The 21,472-nt window shown below is 36.3% G+C and overlaps 1 protein-coding gene across 1 annotated transcript in view; it reads right to left on the bottom strand.

Moving 5' to 3' along the window:
• The window catches only part of CACNA2D3 (calcium voltage-gated channel auxiliary subunit alpha2delta 3), a 395,571-nt gene that overhangs the window by 233,276 nt on the left and 140,823 nt on the right, over nucleotides 1-21,472 (bottom strand). The window contains exon 5 of the mRNA XM_090148165.1: nucleotides 3,117-3,279. Coding sequence (XP_090004291.1) covers nucleotides 3,117-3,279 — 163 coding nt within the window. The remainder of the gene's footprint in view (nucleotides 1-3,116; nucleotides 3,280-21,472) is intronic.

Genomic DNA, 21,472 nt, shown 5'->3' with positions numbered 1-21,472 from the left:
CTCCATGTTGGGATAAGGGATACTCATCTGTAAAGCATAATCATACAACTTTTTTTTTTTGCCCCCTGAACTCCTTCAGTATACCATCATTGTGGAAATGTCAAAGTTATTTTTTCTGAGCCTCATGCCTTTACAGGAGAGAGAATCAAACAGAATAAGACCATACAAAAACACATCAATAATCAGATCAACTCTTCACATTTTACAGTCACGTCAAACTCAAAAGTACTGAAAAGCAAAATTGAGTGATTTAGTTTTTCTTCTCAGCCTATAGTAGGCCCATGCAATCTGTACTCAAAGATGGCACCAAAGTTATTAATACAATGACAAATCAAGTTGGCAGTCTTTTGTTTCAGCTCATTTTTCCCTTCAAAAAGCCCATGTTAAATTTTAATTTCATGGCTGTGATATTTACAGCATTTGAACTTTCTTGATTTCATCATCATGTCATGAAATTTGTTTTTTTCTTTATGTTTTCAGAGCTTAATGTTGATTGCTTCCTTAGAATGGGAATTGTTTGTTTTGTTACTATTCATATTTTTAATCTATTCTATGCAGATACTAGAAGAGTCAGAAGATATTTAAATAAGAGCAATTGTATTTATGTCCCATGGTTTTAAGCCAATCTCATTTAGAGCTTAGTCAGGGACTGTGAACATTCAGTTTAGCGATTCTACAGCTGGAAAGGATCATCATGATCACGCAAGCTGACCAGGCCAAAGTTTTTCCCTAAACTAATTCTAGACAATGTATTATTTAAATAATAAACAAAAAGAATCTGGTCTTGATTAAGATCTTCCAGACAGAAGAAAAAAAACAATCTTCTCATAGACCACTGCAAATTGCTTAAATGATTAACTATCTTCATAAAAACAATAACAAAAAATATGCCTCCATAGTTCAACTGAGTCCAATTTCATTTTTTAAAATGGTGGCAACCACATTTACATTTTATTAGAAATCAACTACTTAATCCTCTAATTATCTTTTGTCTAAGTTAAAATAACTGAGCTCTAGAAGTCTTTTGGAGTAAGACATATTCTTCAACTCTGTGGTGAGTCCTCTGACTATCCTCTGAACACAAAGCAAAACACAAAAGAAAAGCAACAAAGTTTAGAATTAGCTGACATATAAAATTCATTTTCCTAGGCTGACTTGAGAATACCATGTTTAAAAATTCAAGGGTCACACTGCTTTAAACTATAAGCTTTGGCTGTGGTTTTGCCTATTAATTACCTAACATAGAACATAACTTGGATACAAACAACAGACATTTTCTAGAGTGATATTCAGATACATAGCTGTAAATCTATCAATATCTACCTCCTGTACCCTACGGCTAGGATTTGATTAAATTGTTATCATACCACTGCATTACAGAACTTGAGAAATGGACAATGAAAAATGTAAGTATACAGCCCTCTTCTTCATAATAAGGCCAACGTTTCCAGACATTTTCAGTCTCCAAACTGGGACCATCATGTCCATATGTATGGAAAATGTCAGCAAGAGACCAGATTTCAGCAGTTGGAATATGTTTAAATGATAAAAAATGTGTTTCTGCAGCTGCTTGAAGTAACGATTACGGCTGGTTTGAATTAGATGAAGTGAAAAAAGGAATCATCACAGAGCTCTATCTCCCACATCTCTGAAGGCAGTCCCTACATTAGAGGCCAAAACAAGATGCAACAAGCCCTCTGACTTTGCCCTTATCTGCAATTAATCAGCATATAAAAATGGATTCTATACATAGCATCAGGCTAGTTTGCTTCTCCAGAGTATGACTGCATATATACACACACACACACACACCCTCTTGCAACCATTTTTTTCTTTTTTCCTTTTTGATTTTGTTTAGTAAGGATGCTAATACATATAAATAAAAAATTCTAGAATGGATTAATTTATAGACAACGTCTATTAAGCTAATAATAGTGCTTTCACAACACAAACAACTTGGTAGTTTTAGAACCTTTAAAAATTTTCTAAATCTTTCAAAAATATTCCATATTAATAATTTCATAGACTTTCTAAAGCTCACTAGGAAGCTTTGTTATTTGGAAATCTCTACTTTAAGGCATTCTTTTGAAGACTTGCACAATTTTTGGCTTGTTGAGATTCATAATTTAGAAGACAAATTGCCATTTTAATCACTTCTGCAAGACCAACCTACCTAACTACTACCATTCTATTTGTGATACACAATGTCCTTGCATGAATTAATACAATTGCTAGCCTGGACTGAATTACAAGGAAAGCATTTAATATATTTTTAGATGTATTTTAGCATAGTTAAAAGAAGGAAGAGGAACCAGATAATGAGATTAGGCAGCTCTCTACGACTAATGACAAATACTCTGCAGACATGATTTAGAAACATCTGTGCTTCACTTTTTCTTTATTATTGTGTGCATTGCAGAAAATAGACAAGTGCTGCGTAAGTGCCATAAAATTACAAAATTTTGTTTCCTGATCTAAAGGAAGTGGCAAAAAGAAAATGAGCACATACGTATCAGAGTTTAATTTCTTTTCCCAATTTCAGGCCTAAAGTCCATCATTCCTAAAACCACTGAATGCAGTTTTTTTGTTAGTACCATGTGCTATACAGCACCTATAACAAGTAGCCAGAGTAGTAGAAATTTCAGCATAGCTTATTATTCCTAAATACGAACTGAAAACTCACATCAACTATTGCATACAGTCAAATACAGACAGAATTATTCCCACTTGCTTGAAAGCAAAATGCTAAAAAGATATTCTAGCTCACAGGAAAGAGAATGCAACTGGTAAGCACTGATGTGAGAGCCACTCAAATGATATGAAGAAAACAAAAAGTAATTTGTAATAACATTCTGCCATATTGTATGGGAGAATTCATGCAAGTCTAATATATAAACTCTTGGCCATATTAAATTGCTAATGACTTTGACAGTTTTGTAAACTTTTTTGTTCCATGGCATGCTTTTAATATTCTTCTGCTAAGATTTCAGAACAACTGCAAACCATAAAATGAACAGAGTACACTGCCCATTAAAAGTTTCAGTTTATAAACAAAAGAAGTTCCTAATTTATGGTTGGCCACAGGAACAATAAAATAAAAAAAACTCTCATCTTACCTTTATTATACATATTGGTTGGTACTTGGACGTCACTCAGACTGATATTTACAGGCAAGTTATTGAAGTGGTCATTTGGCACTAGAATGAACTCCTTTCCCAGCTCCAGATAGTTCCCTTCTTCATCTCTTTCATTTATAAGCACAGCATTGAAGTACTCATACTGCAACAGAAACCCACATTCAGAATTCTGAATTTGCAATCAATATAAAAATATAAGGAAGCTCAAATACTTTAATGTATGTATTAATCCATTGATTAATGTTTAAGCATATCTCTATTTAGAATTGAAAACCCAGATATTTTTATTACCTCTCAGATTCCCTCTATACTCCTCATACAGGTATATTTCCAAAACCAATTAGAGATTTATCAATATATCTCATGGAAACCCCATAATTACCTCAGATCTCTGCCTGTCCTGAAAATGTTATAAGCAGCCTAGTTAACACCTTGAACATAGATGATGTATGCATTATTTTTAACTCAAAGTATTCTACACTTAAATTATTTGCTGGATAGCTATCCATGTTTAGCTTATTTTCATCATTTCAAGAACCACTATCAGAGCAGAACTTGGGCCTTGACAGGCTAAAAGCATTTCTACTTCACAAGAATATTAACTAAACCAGTGATAACAAATTTTCATAGGCCTTTGTCTCCTCAAGCTGTTGCTGCTTACCCAATGTGTACTGACTGACGTTTCCTAATGGAAAACATTCACTGTGTGCTGAACCTTACATATGCACATCACTGTAGGTTTTGTAAAGTCATGCGTACTCTAACATGGGTGCATAAACTTAGCAGTGTCTTATTTTGAACACGAAATTATTGTTTGACTGTTTACAGATTCCTGGAGAGTATTTGGCCTATTTTGTACTGAATTGTAACTAGATAAGCAAAAGCAATTTAGATAAAATTATTGATTTTTTTTTTATGACCTAGATTTACAAAAATTCTATCAAGCTTTGAAGGCAACAAACAGAGAAGAGTACTTTTTAACCTCCCAAATGTCCTTAAACCCCTAGGCAACATTTTTCATGATCTATTTCTTAATTGAAACAGACCAAAGGATAGCATCTTTGAAGAATCTCATTAACTTAAATCCCAGTGTCTGCCTTAACTACCCATTTGACTGGAAATCAATGTAAACAATATGAATCTATAAAATCATAGATTGCATATAACCTACAAAACTTTTACAAGGATAAATATACAATACCATTTACAGAGCTAGAACAGATCAGCAAGTACAGAAACTTCAAAGGCATTTAATGAGCACTGCTTCTCAGTGTGATTTGCAATTTATTTTACTGAACAAAAATTACGAAAAATCTTAAAATCAGTATGTTTCCATTAAATACACGGAGGCTTTTATGGCAAAATTTCCGTATCTCTTTCAGTTTTATTTTCAATGTTCAATATATAGAATCATAGGATTGCTCAGGTTGGAAAAAACATTAAAGATCATTAAGTCCAACTGCAACCTAACCAAACTACCCTAACTCTGACAACCCTCCGGTAAATCATGTCCCTGAGCACCACATCAAATGGTTTTCAAACGCATCCAGGGACATAGTTGGTACTTTAGATGTAAGCAGAATAAAAAAAGAAATCCTATAGCTAGATATTAAGTGCCTGTGAAAGAGAAATATGCAGACAAGCTTGATATTCCCTCATCTCTAATCATATAAAATGGACAGAATGTATCAATATTTGAAAATCAATCTTAATGAAAAAAATCTGTCACAATTGAACTTATTTTACTTTAAGTGCTTTATTCTGAGATGAACCAAATAACAGCCTGCTGCATATATACCATAAATATACACAACTACTGAAACTTAAATTCCTGGGGAGGGGGGGGGGAAACACCAGAAAAATTTAGTTTCAGTATTTTGTTTATTTGTTTGTTGTTACTGTTGTTGTTGTCCTACTCTTGCCCCTGCCCTGCAATTCTGGAAGTACTGATAAAGAAAAGACTGTAGATATAATTTGCTTAAAGCTGTCTTTTCATTAACCTTGGGAATTAATGCATTCATTAGGAGAATTATCCCAAACCCACTTAACACCACTGGGAAGATGTCAGATTTATACATTTAGTTCTTCCCACAGCAAAAGGATGAAGAAATATGATAATGTACAAGAAATACAGTTCTTATTCTGTCTGGGAGAAGCCTTCTCCACCTGTGTTTCCTACCCAAGTTTACTAGGGATGATTAATCACACTGTATGCATGCTGCCCACATGTGACAGGAGCTGTTTCAATTTCCCTTTCTGCAAAAGCCAGAGACAGTTGGCAGAAAACTTGAAAGCCCAATTCAGATTTCCAACCTCACTAAGAAATAGAATATTAGTTTCAACATTAAGCCATGCACTAATGACTGCTGTAAAAAAAAAAAAAACAAACAAAACCAACAATCCAATACTAAGCAAGGAAGTAAGCCACAAAGCTTTTCCATATTATAGTAGATGGTACAGTAAGTCTGGAGGAAAAGCTGGCTCAGGGAGTACAGCGATAATTTCAAATAAGAATGTCAGAGTATATTTGACATGCAAAGCATAGCAATAATCTCTAAAAGAACATTATTTCCTTGCATTCCATTGGTTATCTCCTTTTCCAAAGGAATTAATTAGTAGACATTTTCCTTCATCATTTTCTGTAAGAGGCAAGGCTAACCAAGTATTAAAAATTGTTATATTTTAAATAAATTAAATCAATCATTTCACAATTAAGGGCATTCAGAATTGATTGTTACTTTAATTGATACAGTATTCACCAATTTATTGGCCCAAAACTGTATTATCTCTTTTCAACTCTCTAAACATATGCAGAATTATATTATCTGAGTATCTATATACTTTTTTAAAGTAAATCGTGGCACAAAATCATCCTAATTTTATAACAAAGGATGAGAAACCAGGAAAATATTATAATCCCCTCCCTTTTGCCCCAAAATAACAAATTTCAGACAGTCCTGAAAGTTCTGAAACACTTGGTAACATACACAGCTAAAAAATATCTCTTTTGAAAAAAGTTCAGCACGTAGGCAGAGCTGTTATACAGTGGCTTATAGTGCATATTTTACTTCCAAGGAAACTATTGAATGTGACAGCTGAAAGGCAGTAGAAGGAAAATTAAAAATAAAAATTGGAGAAAAAGTAGTGAAGCAAATCCATCCGGCATTCTGACACCGCATTTAAGATAATGCCCAAGGGAAAGAGGATAAAGTCCTGTTTGCTGACAACACAAATACTCTACCTGCTAAGCTCTAAAAGAAAATGACTTCAATTTAATCTTGTCAATTGAGGTCAATCTTTGATGTAACCTTAACTCGGTGAGTTCTGAGTGTGCACAGTATTACATGCCAAGAAGATATTAGTCTAATAAATAACAAAACAATTATCTAGGTTAGGAGCACATCCTGGCTTCACTGTGACTTGGCCAACAGATGAGCTTACACTAACTGTATGCACAGACTTGGGTGGTGAGCAGTGAACTGAAGAAAAAGCGCTCAAAGAAAATTTCATTCACATAATATAGCACACACATCTCAAGATCTGAATATGAACACTTACATATATTTACCTGGGTTCCGTTGTTCTGTTTATTTTTACAAGCACTGTCCTTGTCAGCATCACCATCACTCTAAATGTTTTGTCAAACATTTTAAAATCCCCTGATAGTGTAATGAACAAGACTTAGATCTGTAAAGGCTGTAAAATTAGGGAGAAATGGGAATCTCAGTTCCCATGTGCCACTATTCTTTTACCCATGCGAAGGAAGTCTCCCCATGCAAGCCAATCTACACTGATCAATAGTGCTCACCAGTGCTCAAAGCAAGCATCTGGATTACTCTTCCTCAGCAAGGGGCTGGGTGTATTTGAGAGACACCACAAAGAATCATACTGCTGACACAGACTGCAGAACACTGGCTGCTCTGATATAGTGAAATAATAATAGGAGGCAGACACCCGGGGGGCTGTTAGGAGGTTGATCAGAAAATTATTTTACAGATTCATTCAGAATTACTGGAAAAGGCAAGCTTTGTTTTAAATCACCACATGACAGCCACAATACAAAGATACGTGCAGCCTGTTTTCTGAGGATAGCTGTTACAGACTGAGGATAAGGATGACAAAAATTAACTCCTGCAAAAGCTATCAGAAGTGGAAGTGCAAGAGTTTCAGCAAGCAAAGAGAACCTCAGGGTTAGGCTGCAGGGGAGAATTGATCAGTAAAGCAATAAGCAAACTTGGCAGTTGCTTCAATTTAGCCACTTAGTTCAGCCTAATAACTAAATAAGCACCTTGATTGTAATGGATATTTTGCTGAGACAATACATGAGTAATTTAGGTATAAAACCAAAAAAACAATGTATTGTCATACATAAATGTAGATCGGTTACAAACATTTAAAAGACTGACATTCCCTACTTCCAATTATATTTATCTTATTGTAAATCAGTACCTCATGATGCTTATGTTATTAGTTGAACACTTAAGATTGTACAGAGGATGTATTTCTTTAAATCTTTACTGTTTCATTTAAAAGACACATTATGATGCAAATTGCCTTTGTGAATCAGAGAATACCTGGCACACAACAATAAACACTTTTCAGGTGGTCCTCTTAACAAGAAAATGAATTTGCTTTTATTGGTGTGAAACAACGCATTTTATAATTTTAGATTGATGTATTTTTTTCCTATAATACAGAAATTATTATTGCAAGACAGCATAAAATCCTCTTCACAGAGCAGTGAGGAAGGTGTGAGAATGCTACGAGAAATGATTTGCACGGATGGTTCAAAACTATAGCAATACTGGGGTTATGCTAATAATTTTTAACTATGCAAGAATCCTTTTCACAGCATTTCTGCAAACTTATCATTCAGGTAAAGCCAAAGATGGAGGTCTCTGGAAGATACTAAATCAAGAAACAGTTATGGCATTTACATGAACCTCAAATTGTAGCAGAGAAAGTGAAAAAGGAACAAACGTTAAGGAAACTGAAGAAGAAAATTAGCATTAAATTGCATGAACATTTGAATATCTATGAGACTTTCAACACAACAGGTACTATCATAAGTTTAAAGGATGAAAGATTCCTTTTCTCAAGACTGACAAGCAGAAGCACTTTCTGAAAGGGCAGATATGCAAAACAAAAATAAAAAATGAAGCGAGTCATTCTTTCTGAGGGGGACTTTCTACTACAGAACACACTGACAGCAGTCTCCACTCAACGTGTGTCTCAGTGCGCATTAACTTCCAGAGCTCAAAAAGTCTCTTTTGACAGTTGTCCTGTATGGAGAATTTCTGTTTTAAAGCATGTGATCAAAGCTCCTGTATTCAAGTTCTCAGTCTGATGTTTATCAAAAAAGCATAAAAGGTCACAGAAACAAACTGCCTCATGTGATAAAATCCGCTCTGAATTTTAAAAAGCTTTTAAAATTGAGAGAACTGGCATCTCCTTCATTTGCTGGAAGTTACAATCTTTGTAATTTCTGATTATTCCCTGGAAGCTCTTGCTTGCTTCTCTGCAGGGACTTCCAATGCCTATTTATTCTTTTTAATGTCTTTATCCAACATCAAAGCTCAGAAACCACCTGAGATTTGAAATGCTTCAACCAGAGCATTCTCTCTAATTGCAGGAATACAGAAGTGTTACTTGGATCCTCACAAAAACAACTGGCTTACTTTCCTACACAATCAGATTAAGATGACCTTTCCCCAGGCTGTCCATTCCTCCCCAGCACAATTACGCCATTAAAATTGCATTAAAATGGGATAAATAATTAACATTTTATTACAGTAAAAAATCAATTATACCAGCACGCAAACTGATAATGCAACAAGGTTTCAGAGGTCTTACAAAAATTAACTGATTCACTGAAAATGGCAAATAGCAAGTAATTATAATGGCTATTTCAAATGATCTGCTGAAGTTCAAGAGAGTCACTGTGACTGTATGATTCAGATGGTAAGTCTCCTTTCCTTCAAAGATCAAGACTTTTTGTCACAAGACAGCAAAAACTCATTGATCACTCTTGAAGCTAATAAACACAAGAAGGATGAAAGGCTTTACGTCCTTCTTTGGACTTTCAGTTTGAAACTCGCAACCTTTGCATCACAAGACTTACAGGAGATCCAATGCTTTTACTCTCTCTAGGAGCATTCAGTGTTAATTTTCATATGCATAAAAGCCTCCCAGGGAATATTTTCTTCTATACAGCACAACAAATATCCACTGTGTCAACTTCTCTCCCAAATCCATGGCTGTGTGTTAAAAGACAGCAGTTACACAGATGAGTAATTTCAGGGCTGGTTATCATGCTTGGACAGAGTCAGAGTGAACCATGGAAGCAATTACCTGGACATTTCTAGAGCAATTTTAAGTAAAAATTTCATGACTTGCAACCATCTTATAACCAGAATATTAAAATGGCCAATTCTGTGCATTTGTGAGGGCTGAGTGTTTCAGAACCGCATAATTACCACAGATTGCAGAAAGCCTTATTCCCTGCCAACGAGCTTATACTTTAATACCATGAAACAGTAACAGGGCAAAATTCTCCAACCTGGAAAATCCTCCAGTACAGCAGCGTGGCTCTGTTTGATAAGGCTTATCATGTGGCACATATTGCTGAGTGAGAATGACGGGAATCCTTCTGGGGCTGGGGCACACCTGACATGCTCCCCCTCCAACTCTGCTGCTCTGGCTCTGCACTGCTGGGAGGAACCGCAGCACATCCCACTGCAGAGGGCCATGGGGAGCTCCTCTCAGTGCCTCCAGCTCAGAAATACACAGATAGCAGAGGCTCATTTTTATTGCTAATAAACACGAGCAATGCCAGGCATAATTTAAGCCACACTTTGGAAGAAGGAACAATCTTTTCCAAAGGACAAGGCTTGTGTAAGAGCAAAGAAAAATACAGTAGAATGTTTCACTTGAGGATGCTGAACCATTTGTATCAAGCTTGCCGTTACTTCCACCCCTACAGTAGTGGTGATCTCCCCTTTGCAACTTTGGAAAACAGTGATACAAATGACACAGTAAACCCTGAGTACATTAATAGTGTACTTCAGAACATCAGAACCCCCCTTCACTATGTCCTATTTCATTTTGAGATTAAAAGTACCACCCCTTTGATGAGAGTGAGACCAAAATGCAGGTTCAAAGCATGGCATCCTGCCACATTGCTGGGATGCCTAGGGAGGAGGTTGCCATAAAATCTCTGCTTTTCTATACTTATTTTTAAAAAGGTGGTGGTAAGGAGCAGCATTCAATTCTTGGTCAGCAACTAGGGAATAAGAAAAAGTAAAAATGAATCCTGAGCAATTCTTACAACAGGATTAACTTCTGGCTTCTTCTGGCCATGCTTAGGGTATTAGGTTATGCATGTTATAGACTTGAACATTATTTTGAAGATTGTTGGCACATTTTAAAAGTGCATGAAGTACAATTTAGAGTTTGTTATATTTGCCCTCAGAATCCAATTCTGAAAAAAGCTTGCATTGCACAGAGCAAACCAATTGTCAACGGATTTCTCTTCTCTAAAGTCTTCTAACTCAAATATTCCTGAAATCAGTTGTATGGGACTAACCTCTTTACACAAGTTACACTATTTGTGCATCTTGGAAGATTAAAACAAAAACAAAACCACAAGACCAAACCCAATTCCCAGACTTAATACAGTTTTCTTTACTACCTAGAACCACAGGCCTCCTCCATTTCTCTTGAACTCCCCGTAGTATCATATTATATCAAGCTAGTGAACAGGCAAGAATCAACCACTTCTATAAAATAATTCACTAAAAGGATATTCCAAAAAAGAATAGAATAATGGCAGAATTGCTTCAAAATCAGTGCAGTAATGTTTGCAGTAATGGTTTCCAGCTTATCATAAGATACCTCGTTAATGCGTGACATTAAAAAAAAATTCCAAACAATTTAGAATATGCCACAGATTTTCTCTTTTTCTTTTTAAAGCAAACTATTTCACAAGATATAAGGTGAAAAGTTTAAAGTGAAATCAGTGTAGTTCTGTGCATGTTCAGCTCATCTGACACGGGCAGGCTGATGACAACCTCAAGGCTGCTTCTAATTATCAGCAGGGACATATCTGACTTCTGTGTGCCTTTCTGCAATCACACACTTTAAGTGCCTCATTCCAACTTCCAAGCAGGAAGAAAAAATATTTCTCAAGCTCTGCATCTTCTCTATCTTGCATGAGAATCAACTTGAACTCAGAACCTTCCTAGTCTAAGGCATGCATGTAAAGCTGCTCTCAGTGAGAGCTGTACTGTCTCCTGAAGCCACGCTCAGGGATAGTACACAGCCTATATACAGTGTTAAGTAGGAGGTTAATGACTATTCCTAACAAAACAGAAAGTAACAGGCAGTTTACACACAGCAGTCTACAACATTTGAACATGAACTGCAGCTCAGGCTGAATTAAATCTTGTACCTCACCACATTTTTTTTCATACCAACAGGGGATAATCCAAATAATTAGATACCAAAGAACTAGAACAGAACAAATTTTCATGGGGCTCACTGCAATCTAAGGTTTGTTTTGCTACTCCCAACCACCTACCATACACGCAGGAGATTAAATTAATATTATTGACTACACAAAGGAAAGCAAAAGAACACGTGCAACATTACTGAATTTATTTGGGAGTAAAGTGAGAGATGAGATGTTGAACAAATGAATGTATACAAATCCTCTTCAAATGATTAATGACTCTCTCATGCAAAATAGAAATTTGGTCAGCTAAGCCCGCAGTTGAAATAACAAGACCATGTTGATGAGTTAATTTAATAAAAGAAACACACGTCTCCAGAGTCACAGAGTTCTCAAGGAGATGGTGGGGGAGGCGGAGGGAGGGAAGAGTGGCATCTATTTTGTTTATAATGAGAACTTTAAGCATTTAAAAAAAATGTCATGAAGAAAAACTTAGTCAATAAAATAATTGTTCCACAAGCAGAAAAAAAAAGAATAAACTAAGCCTAGTTACAGTTTGCAAAATTTCCTCCTATGTGCAAATACATCAGAGTATCACAAATTTCAGGTGGTGTTATGAGAACTCCTCAAACTTGCAGGCCACACTAAGAACAGTGATGGGGTTACTACTGAAGTGCAAATAACACTTCTCCCCTTCCTTACAGTACTGGTTTACATTGACCGCATTAATCAAATTTACAAAGATACATGAACAAAATACTTTTACATGTCATACTCAAAGCTTTTTCTTGACTTCATTCAACAAGCATGAGTTCTAGTTAGAGAAACAGGACTATACAAACCATAAAATGACATTTTATATTAGCCTGTGAAATAAGCTAGGATAGAACTGCTGGTGGAAAAGAGTGGGAGTACACTAACAATTTGGGTATTGCAAAATATTGCAGGGTAAAACAAACAGCAACGTACTACTCATTTCCCTAATTTGTGCAGATAACGGAGTGGTACAGTCCAAGGCCTAAGATCATGAAATATAGATCTTTGTATTTTCAGCTTTTAACCATTTTTCACATCAGCCAAAGGCAGGCTAATAATGATAAATATAACAGCAGAAATAATGAAATGCATTACATAAATTGAGCTTGTCAGAGCAATATCACAAAGCTAGCTGGAATCTGTACTATTGTTTCTCCTCTATATTAAAATCTGAGGTATTCATGGAACAATTTACGGGTAAGCTACTGGAACTGCAGATTGTTGCTGTTGTACTCTTATACAAAACTTCAGAGGAACAGGCAAACCACAGCACAGTGCAAGGCTCTGTGAAAGCAATTGCAAAGACTGTTCAGATTTTCAGAACCATTACCATTTTCCATGATCCAGCTGAAATCTGTGAGGCATTTTTATCTGTTCTGAATTAAAATGGATTAACACTTTTAAAAAAAAGTTGGTCAGGTAGAACGAAGCAAACAAAAGCATCTGGATGATAGGGCAAATGGCAGTTTTGCAAATCACCTATCCCACAGTCCAGCACATTTCCCAGGTTGTTTACAGGTGTAGGAAGTGCAAGCTAAAAGATAAGAGATAACATCTTCCAAAGACTGTGAAGGAAACATCCGTGGGAAGGGTCTTACATGAAGTGATCAACGGAGGTTTTCAAAGCAGCAGCGGGCAGGGGCAGCCCTGGAAGGCTGTATAGCATCTGTGCATTTCCTTCAGCTGGACAGGATAGATCACACGCATAGCAGCCCCTCAGCCATCTAAACAAATTAAAAACTAGTTTGTAGCAATCCTTGGATACTCTTTCTAAACATCCCAATTTCCTATTTTACTGCTCTCTTCCTGTCTCTTATAAAAAAAATAAATAAATTGAAAACAAGATATGAGAGGGAATATGTTGCTCAGACACAAGTGAGTCTAAAATGCTCATCTTGAGAAAAAAAGAAACACAAAAAAATATGAGTCCCTTATTCTTACCAGATGTTTATCTAAGGCTCCATTTCTTTTGTTACCAGGACATCATACGAAGAGCAATGTTTAAGGACACGCACACAGTTTTTTCCCCTCACTTGTTACTACCCTTCTACATTGTACAGATACATAAATTCCTCTGTGTTTGACTACATCGATGGAGAAGAACTGAATGTAAAAAGACCATACAATTTCTTAATTATGATTTACAGAAAATCACAGAATCATGGAATCACTGAGGTTGGAAAGACCACTAAGATCTAGTCCAACCATCAACCTATGCATGTGACCACTCTAGACCACATCTTTCAGAGCAACATCTAGTCTTCTCTTGAAAAGCTCCAGGGGCAGTGACTCCACCGCTTCCTTGAGCAGCCTGTTCCAATCCTGTATTTCCTTTCAACTTTTGCTGTAGAAACAAAGATTACTGTAAATGCATATGCTTATAAAAATGATCCCACAGTTTTGCATGTGTTGGCTCTGAGCTCGTTGTCAAAGCTAAACCGATATTCTTAGAAATATAATTGTACTTAATGTTCTAAATGGTTCTTCTAATGGGTAATTACTCCCATGCTTTCTTGATTTTACATCTATGTCAATAATGACGTGCAGCATTAATAGCCTTCCCTGAAAAAGACAGGTTACAGCCATTTCAATTCAGTGTCATCTAAAAAAGGTGCAACCAATTGGAGAAAGTATTTAAATAATGAAAAGTTCATAAGGCTGACTCAGAGATCATTAATTCAGTTTTCCCATACTTCAGTTTACTACGCAGATGACATGCTACATACAGATTGCAACGGAGAAATTAGACTAAATACTGTTATGCTCTCCACCAACTGCCAGAAAAAAGATCCTCCCTCCTCCATAAGGTGCTATGAAAGCACTTCGGTTAGCAACCAGCTTGTCAGCTTTTTCACTGACATAATATATGGACTGACTAGACCACACAGGGGTTTGAACAATACATACAACGTATCATGAAAAAGCCCTGAAATGTAATACGCATCTCAACCGTTTGCTGATCTGAAGTTTAAACAAACAGAGACCTAAACCAGACTTATAAACTTTGGTGACAAAATATATTTTTAAAAGCAGAAGGATTTATACTAATGGATACCATTCAGATGCCCAACATAGCACATATCTTAAGTCAGAAATATACCATGGATAACTTTTCAGCAAACATTCAGGTACTTAGAGCACAAATCTGAGCTTAGGTTTATCTGAGCTCATGCTCTATGCCGAGGCTGAAAACGTGCAGGGATCGTTTACAGTAAAGCTGATTGAGAATAATGAAACAGCATCTCTGCAATCTCACCAATTCCCATTTTGAATATTACTGTATTTAGAAAGAGTTTTACAACAGGAAGACTTATTATTAATACAGGATTATTTTCTAATCAGAGGAAAGTCTCTACTTAAATATCTGTAAGTAGAGACATCCTGTATTTTAACTTTACAATTGACATGTGTATTTGTCAGCATCTTGGCTTCAGTTAGATAGTGACAAACCATAAATGCTTTTAGGAAATGAAACATTATTAAAAAAGAAGAAAAAGAAACAGCAAGAACACATATTGTCTCTGTTACAGCCATGCAGAAACTTCAAAATCACTGAGACAGTGGTTGCAGCAGCTAAAAACAATAGCCGCTGCCATCCCTAGAACTGTTTAAGATCAAGCTGGATGGGGTCTGGAGCAGGCTGATATAATGCCTGATTTAGTGGCTGGCAACCCTGCCCACAGCTGGGGACTTAAACTAGATGATCTCTGATGTCCCTACCAACCTGAGCCTCCTATTCTATGATCTCAATACATGTATGGGACTAAGGAGTTGATCTGATATGCAATTTTGATGGACAGAAGAACTAAGAGGATTTCCAACTGCATTTTTTAACCCCACACCACCCCCAAATCCTCTGTATGAGGGTGCCTGGAAGGTGAAACGATTTTTATGCTCAGTGCTTCTGTGCTGCAGTAGTTCTAACATTTTCCAGGCATTTCGAGTGTTTGCAGTAGCCAAAGAGCAAACTGCATTCCTGGCCTCCACTAAGGACATCTAGAAAGAGAACAGGATGATTTGAGAGTCATATATTCAATACATTTTTCTGTGCTTGCTGCTCAATATAACACACAGCACCAACACCTTGCCGTCAAAGTTCAAGCTTGAAGTTGGGATTTCTGAGCCTCCCAGTAATTACCGAAGGCTAGGCCTTCGTGAGTCAAATATTGACTAATGGGAAAAGACAGCCCTTTGAAGATTTCCACAGAAAGCAATAAAGAAAGATCACCTCACCAACTTTTTTCTTGTTAGCTCCAATACTTGCATTTCTCAAACATTGGTATTTCCTATAGCAGTACTTATGCTCCTCATTACGCTGTTGCTCAGTATTTCAGTAGACCTGCTTAAGGCATATTAGGTGACAAATGGTGAAGAGTATCAAGCACTTGTTTCTTTCCTGTGGCTATTCTTCCCAAATTTAGTTTAGATAAAACACAGATCTATCTGAAGCAGCAAATACATCTATTACCACAATGCCAGAAGTAAAACCTTGGGCAAGTCAGATAAAATTAGAAACTTTTTCTTTATATCCATCTTACTGCTTACTCAGCACTTGAGGCTTTGCTACTAACTACAAATCAGAAGGTCAACGCACTTCAAGAAAGAATCATCAAATTCTAAAATACTATTTCTGAAACTTTAAGTTTTCTTTTCCACTCCAACACGACAGCAAATTATTTTACTTTGATTTAGAAAACAATCAAGCATATCTATATGCTTCCATAATGAAATCTTGCAAAAGTGTTTTGCTTTTTTATTTTATTTTATTTTTCAGTAGATAATGATTTTTAAGCATCTTGCTCAAACGAGCAGAAAGGAGTCAACACTTTGCATTTCCTAGGGGAGAGATCAGTCTTGTTTCCCTACCTGTAAAATGGGAACAATCACACATGATTTGATTTTTGCAAGTTTGAAACTGACAGATGAAGAATACTCCATAGCATTACTGTTATTTCTATATTAACAAATCTTCTAATATATGCTGCCATAATTCAGAGCAACACTCCAGATTCCATTCCCCATCTGAGCACTTAAAATAATATTCTGAACGGTTCTCAAACCTAAATTTCATGATCATGTAAACTCAATTTTCTAACAACTTCTCTTTGAATGAAATCTTCACACAGTAACATGGTTAACATTGCCTAATCCCAGGCAAAAGCAACAGATTTACCTGTTGAAATAATCATTTCTCCAGCCAGTTGTTGGTTGTATTTTTAGCAGGAACAAAATACTTCCCAATCAGCTTTGCAAAGCACAGAAGAAACTCTGAAGGTAATATACTTACTTACAGATGAGCTGATTATTAAATCAGAAAGAAAAGTTACAACGCAGTTTCCTAATATGTCGTTCACATCTATGAATTAATCTCAACGGCACAGATTCAGGCCAGAAGACATCCTAGAATAGCTAAAAAACACTTCTTACATTTTCTACCAAGCTAACAGCTTAAGCACAACCATGAGGCACAGAGTTTGATTTGCTGGTGACAATAATGTCTTGAAATTGTAAATGTCAAATGGCAGCAATTCACTGAAATCAAGCGTCTGTGTTTAATTTATTTATATTAAGCTTCCACATTTCTGAGACATGGTTTCACCCAACTGCTTCCCTAGGAGTGTAAATCACCATCAAAGTACACAAGTGTAAATCTGCAGAACATAGCTGTGTTTGGATGTGACGCACAGCAAACAATTGCAAAAGCACATCTACAGACTCATTGTCAAAGCTACTCCAGACTTGGAAATGTCTCCATGTTTTTCCACAGTTTATGCAGGAATTTAGACCATAGCAAGTATATAGTTAGCATTAAACGTGATTAATTCATACTATGGGAAAATATAAAAGAAAACTGAAATAGTCCTCTGCAGATCTCATCCTTTTTCTCCACCCAAACTGCAATCAAGCAGATGCCTATTCAACTTTCTGAACACATTGCCAGAACTCAATTTTAGCAACTGGCTTTTTTCTCCTCTGGCTGTGGTATGTAATGTTTCATTTTTCAGTGTCACACTATTTACCATGCACATATTTTAGCCATATCATTTCGCAGTACAGTTCTGAGCTGGCTGGCTCACAGGTTCCTTGTAAGTATTTTCCTTCATTCTATTCTTCATTGCTTTCTCATAAGCCTGTTTGCCAAGTCTTATTTGCCTATTTTGTAAAATAAACAGGAAATATTATTAGTCCTTTCAAAGGCACACAATACAGACTTCTAGGGAAAAGCTACAGGTTCCATCAGAGTGGTCTGAGAAGAAAAAGTTTGGGATTTCTACTCTGGTTCACCTTGGATTCTGCTCTGAGATGTGTGTCAGAATCTTTGAAATGTACTTGTAACAGTGAACAGATGAGACCAAATCTTGGAAATGGGTACAGAACAATAAACCAAGATTAGAGCAACAGGGCTCAAGTTTGCTTGAAGAGTTCTGTGAAGCTTAGAAAAACTCCCATGGAAGTTTAGTTCTCCACTATAACTGAAGTCCATCAATGCTTGGCATGGTTGTGCAAGTTTAACATAAGGTTTGCAAAGTTTTGACAAGCACATACTTTTACTAGCGTTACCTTATTTCAGGTAAACACATTCCCACATGTACACTGTTACTGAATTTGGTGTGTATTTCACTGCACTAAAATTAAGTGAAAACAGGAAGACAAAAATCAAGGAATGCTTGAGAATAGAAACAAAGACCTTTGTCCTACTCTGCCCCACATTGCACATGCCATCTGAAAATGGAACAAGTATATTCCCAAGTGACTTACCTATTTAAATTTCATTCTCAAATGTTGCATTTGGCTTTAGACTTGGTGCGAAAATCTGCTGTGCTGAAGGATAACTATGGCATACAATACAGCCCAGGGCAGAAACTCTCAATTCAGACAAGTGAGCCACAGCACTACACCCCGCTTCTTTAGCTTTATTTAGAAAAGTGCCTCCCATATAGGGAGCAGCTTCATACAGACAGGCCTCCTGCTTTCCAGAGTAGAGGAGACAGTCCTCTGATTGCACAGCATTTGGTCGTGTTGACAGACCAGCATCTTACATTGCATGCAACAATGATGGTTGAGAAAAACTGGACATAGGTGTTTCTAATGCTTAACCCAACCACCCTCAGCTGACATTTTTCCTTGCAGGCTCTATTGCTATTGCTGTTTGGCTCCCTAAGAAGTCATCATTCCATACATTGGCATCTTCGGAGGGAAAAAATACTTACAGTTGACTCAATGGCACATAATAATGCTGGATGTTATTTTACAACATGATCCTGATTTGTAAACACAATTCCTTAGCCTGAAATATTATAATATAAATAATAAGCATTATTATTTCAAACTTGATATAAAAAATGATCCCCAATTTTCTAATATCCAAATTTTTCGCTAAAAAGCACATCGATTATTGGTTATATACACGTGAAAACAATATAATGACAAACTACCTAATAAGCATTTTTAACCAGGTTCTACATATTAAAGAGTATTAAAACTCTGAAAATAAAATCTGGCTCTTAGCCATATTTGTTTGTATTTTGTAGCCCACATCTATCTGGGACTCACCCACCTCCCTCTTCTATACCTGCACTGGTGTGGAAGAAAGCTCCCTGTCACAGCATTTATTCAAAAGAACAAAAAAAAAAAGACCCACAAAAACATTTGTCCATTTATTCTCCCACTTCACAAAACTCATTACACTGTATTGCTTTTGACTATTGTAAAAGTTTATGCTTACTGCAAATTCTAAGGCTTTATTAGATTACAATTAATTTCCATCAAAGTGTCTGCCTTTTTACATCTGAGGAGAACTTTCTAACTTAATATTGTGAGGAGAGGGGGAAAAAAGCTACTTAATTAGGGGCAGAAATATGTGCACAACCCCCTCTTTGACAAGAGACTTCCCTTTAACCATGCACAGCAAGTCTTCTCACAGCCTGGAGCAACCAGAACACTCTGCCCAAGTGTTGCATAAGGAACACTCCAGCCCTAGTGGATGCCCACCACCTCTTCTGTGCGGGTATAGGACTGGAAGCTGCTGGATCAAGGCAATGGATTTGCTATGCAAAGAAGTATTTTAAAAAGACTGATACAAAGACTCTTTTTCATCACATTTCCTTCAGTATTCAAAGAAAAGGGGAAGTAATGGAGAGTCCATTCAGAACAGATTAAAAATGGAAGGTCTGACTGCAGGGGAGAAAAGAGCTACAGTGACCTTCAATAAATAACTGCAATGGTTCCACATGAGTTAATAAAAGTGCATTCCCTTCACTTGCCCTTCCCCGGCTGCATGGCCAAGACCATGCATACAAACTGAGAGGTCAGCACTGGCTAATGACCACAGACAGCTTCCTCGCTGCAGTCAAACTGTTACAAGGCTTGAGCGCTCAGTCACAAACTATCCCCTGCCCTACATGTGTAAGACATTAAGTGTTCATCACAGAAACTTAAATACATTAAATCGTTCCTTCACAAATGGCAAAAAGGAGCTTTCAAGTTGCAGTTGTTATTCAGCGATATGGAAGCAATAAAGTTAAGGTTCCACATGCATCCTCAGCTCTGAATTTTTCTCAACATGTAGTGTGGCTGCTATAAATCACTAATTTTTTTTTTTTTTTTAACTAAAAAGAGAAAAATAATACTTTTTTATCTGCACAAAGTCTTCAAACTCTGTAGAAAGCTCTATTTTAATTTAAATAACACAGTCTTCTTATAAACTCATTTTTATGCACAAAGATCCTTTGCCTATATTTAGCCATGCTGACATTCCAATCACATTTCTCTATGCAGCGCCCCACTGGCAATGTTCACATCTAGGAACATAACAGTGGGATAAAGGGCTTTTGCAATGGATGCATCCCTCTGCTTTTTGCTATCAATCCTTCCATATACCCCAGAAAATACTCAAATCTAAATCTAACTTAATTTAATGCACAGTAGGTCTTTATATACATATAATCCTTCATCACTGCTTTGTCTGGTTATACACAGGCTGATGCAGGTTATGTACAAAATACACACTGTATTTTTCAAGTAGATGACTTGCATTGACTCCGGCTGGCACGCATGTAGTGCGCTGTACTTGGAGCTATCTCATATTTAAAGCAGCAATAAAAATATCTGATGTTATACATAAAACAGTATAAAATTACATAATTAAAGATTATATAATATTTAACACAAACTAGAGAACAGATTTTTGTTCTCCTGAGAAATATATCCTACCAAAGAAAACATACTTAACCTTACCTTTGAGCTTTTCAACCTGAGGGTTCATTTGTCCACCATTACTCACTTTATAACAAACTCATTTTAGTTCTCCTTTCCTTGGGAGACAGCAAGTTTACAAGATAAATATGCTTACTAAATTTTGAGTCATAGTTGTAAAACAATTGACTTAGAAAATGCGTCTGTAGAAGCAGCTGACCATTATATTCCACACATTTTTTAAGATACAAAAAAATCTTTTACAAATAGTCAGATTTCTACTGTATTTTCTTTATAAAACAGAGGAACTCAGAAGAAAAACTTACTGTTTTAACTGCGTCTCCACCTGAGGTTCAAGGCTTTCTTTTATGAGATTGAACAAAAATTCAGATGTACTATATTGAGGACCAGGTCTGTATTATGTCTTGTGCAGAGAATTAGAACATCGAGTTTTGTTACACTAAATGTTGCTGGAAAAATTACTTATTTATTTTTAAGAGCTTTTCCTGCATTGTCTCAAACAGCTTCATCATTTCTACATTTATGCTTCATAAACTACCTGTCCAGGAAACAATTGAAAGATGTGTATTAAAAGATAGGGATCTATGGATGGGCAGCTTTCATGCTAGTCACGTGCCAAATGTCACCAGTGGTA

This window comes from Phasianus colchicus, chromosome 11 (genome assembly GCF_987193195.1).
Source record: "Phasianus colchicus chromosome 11, bPhaCol1.hap1.1, whole genome shotgun sequence".
Taxonomy (NCBI): Eukaryota; Metazoa; Chordata; class Aves; order Galliformes; family Phasianidae; genus Phasianus; species Phasianus colchicus.
Note: the sequence above shows the minus strand (reverse complement) of the source record. Positions and strands in the feature narration are given on the sequence as shown.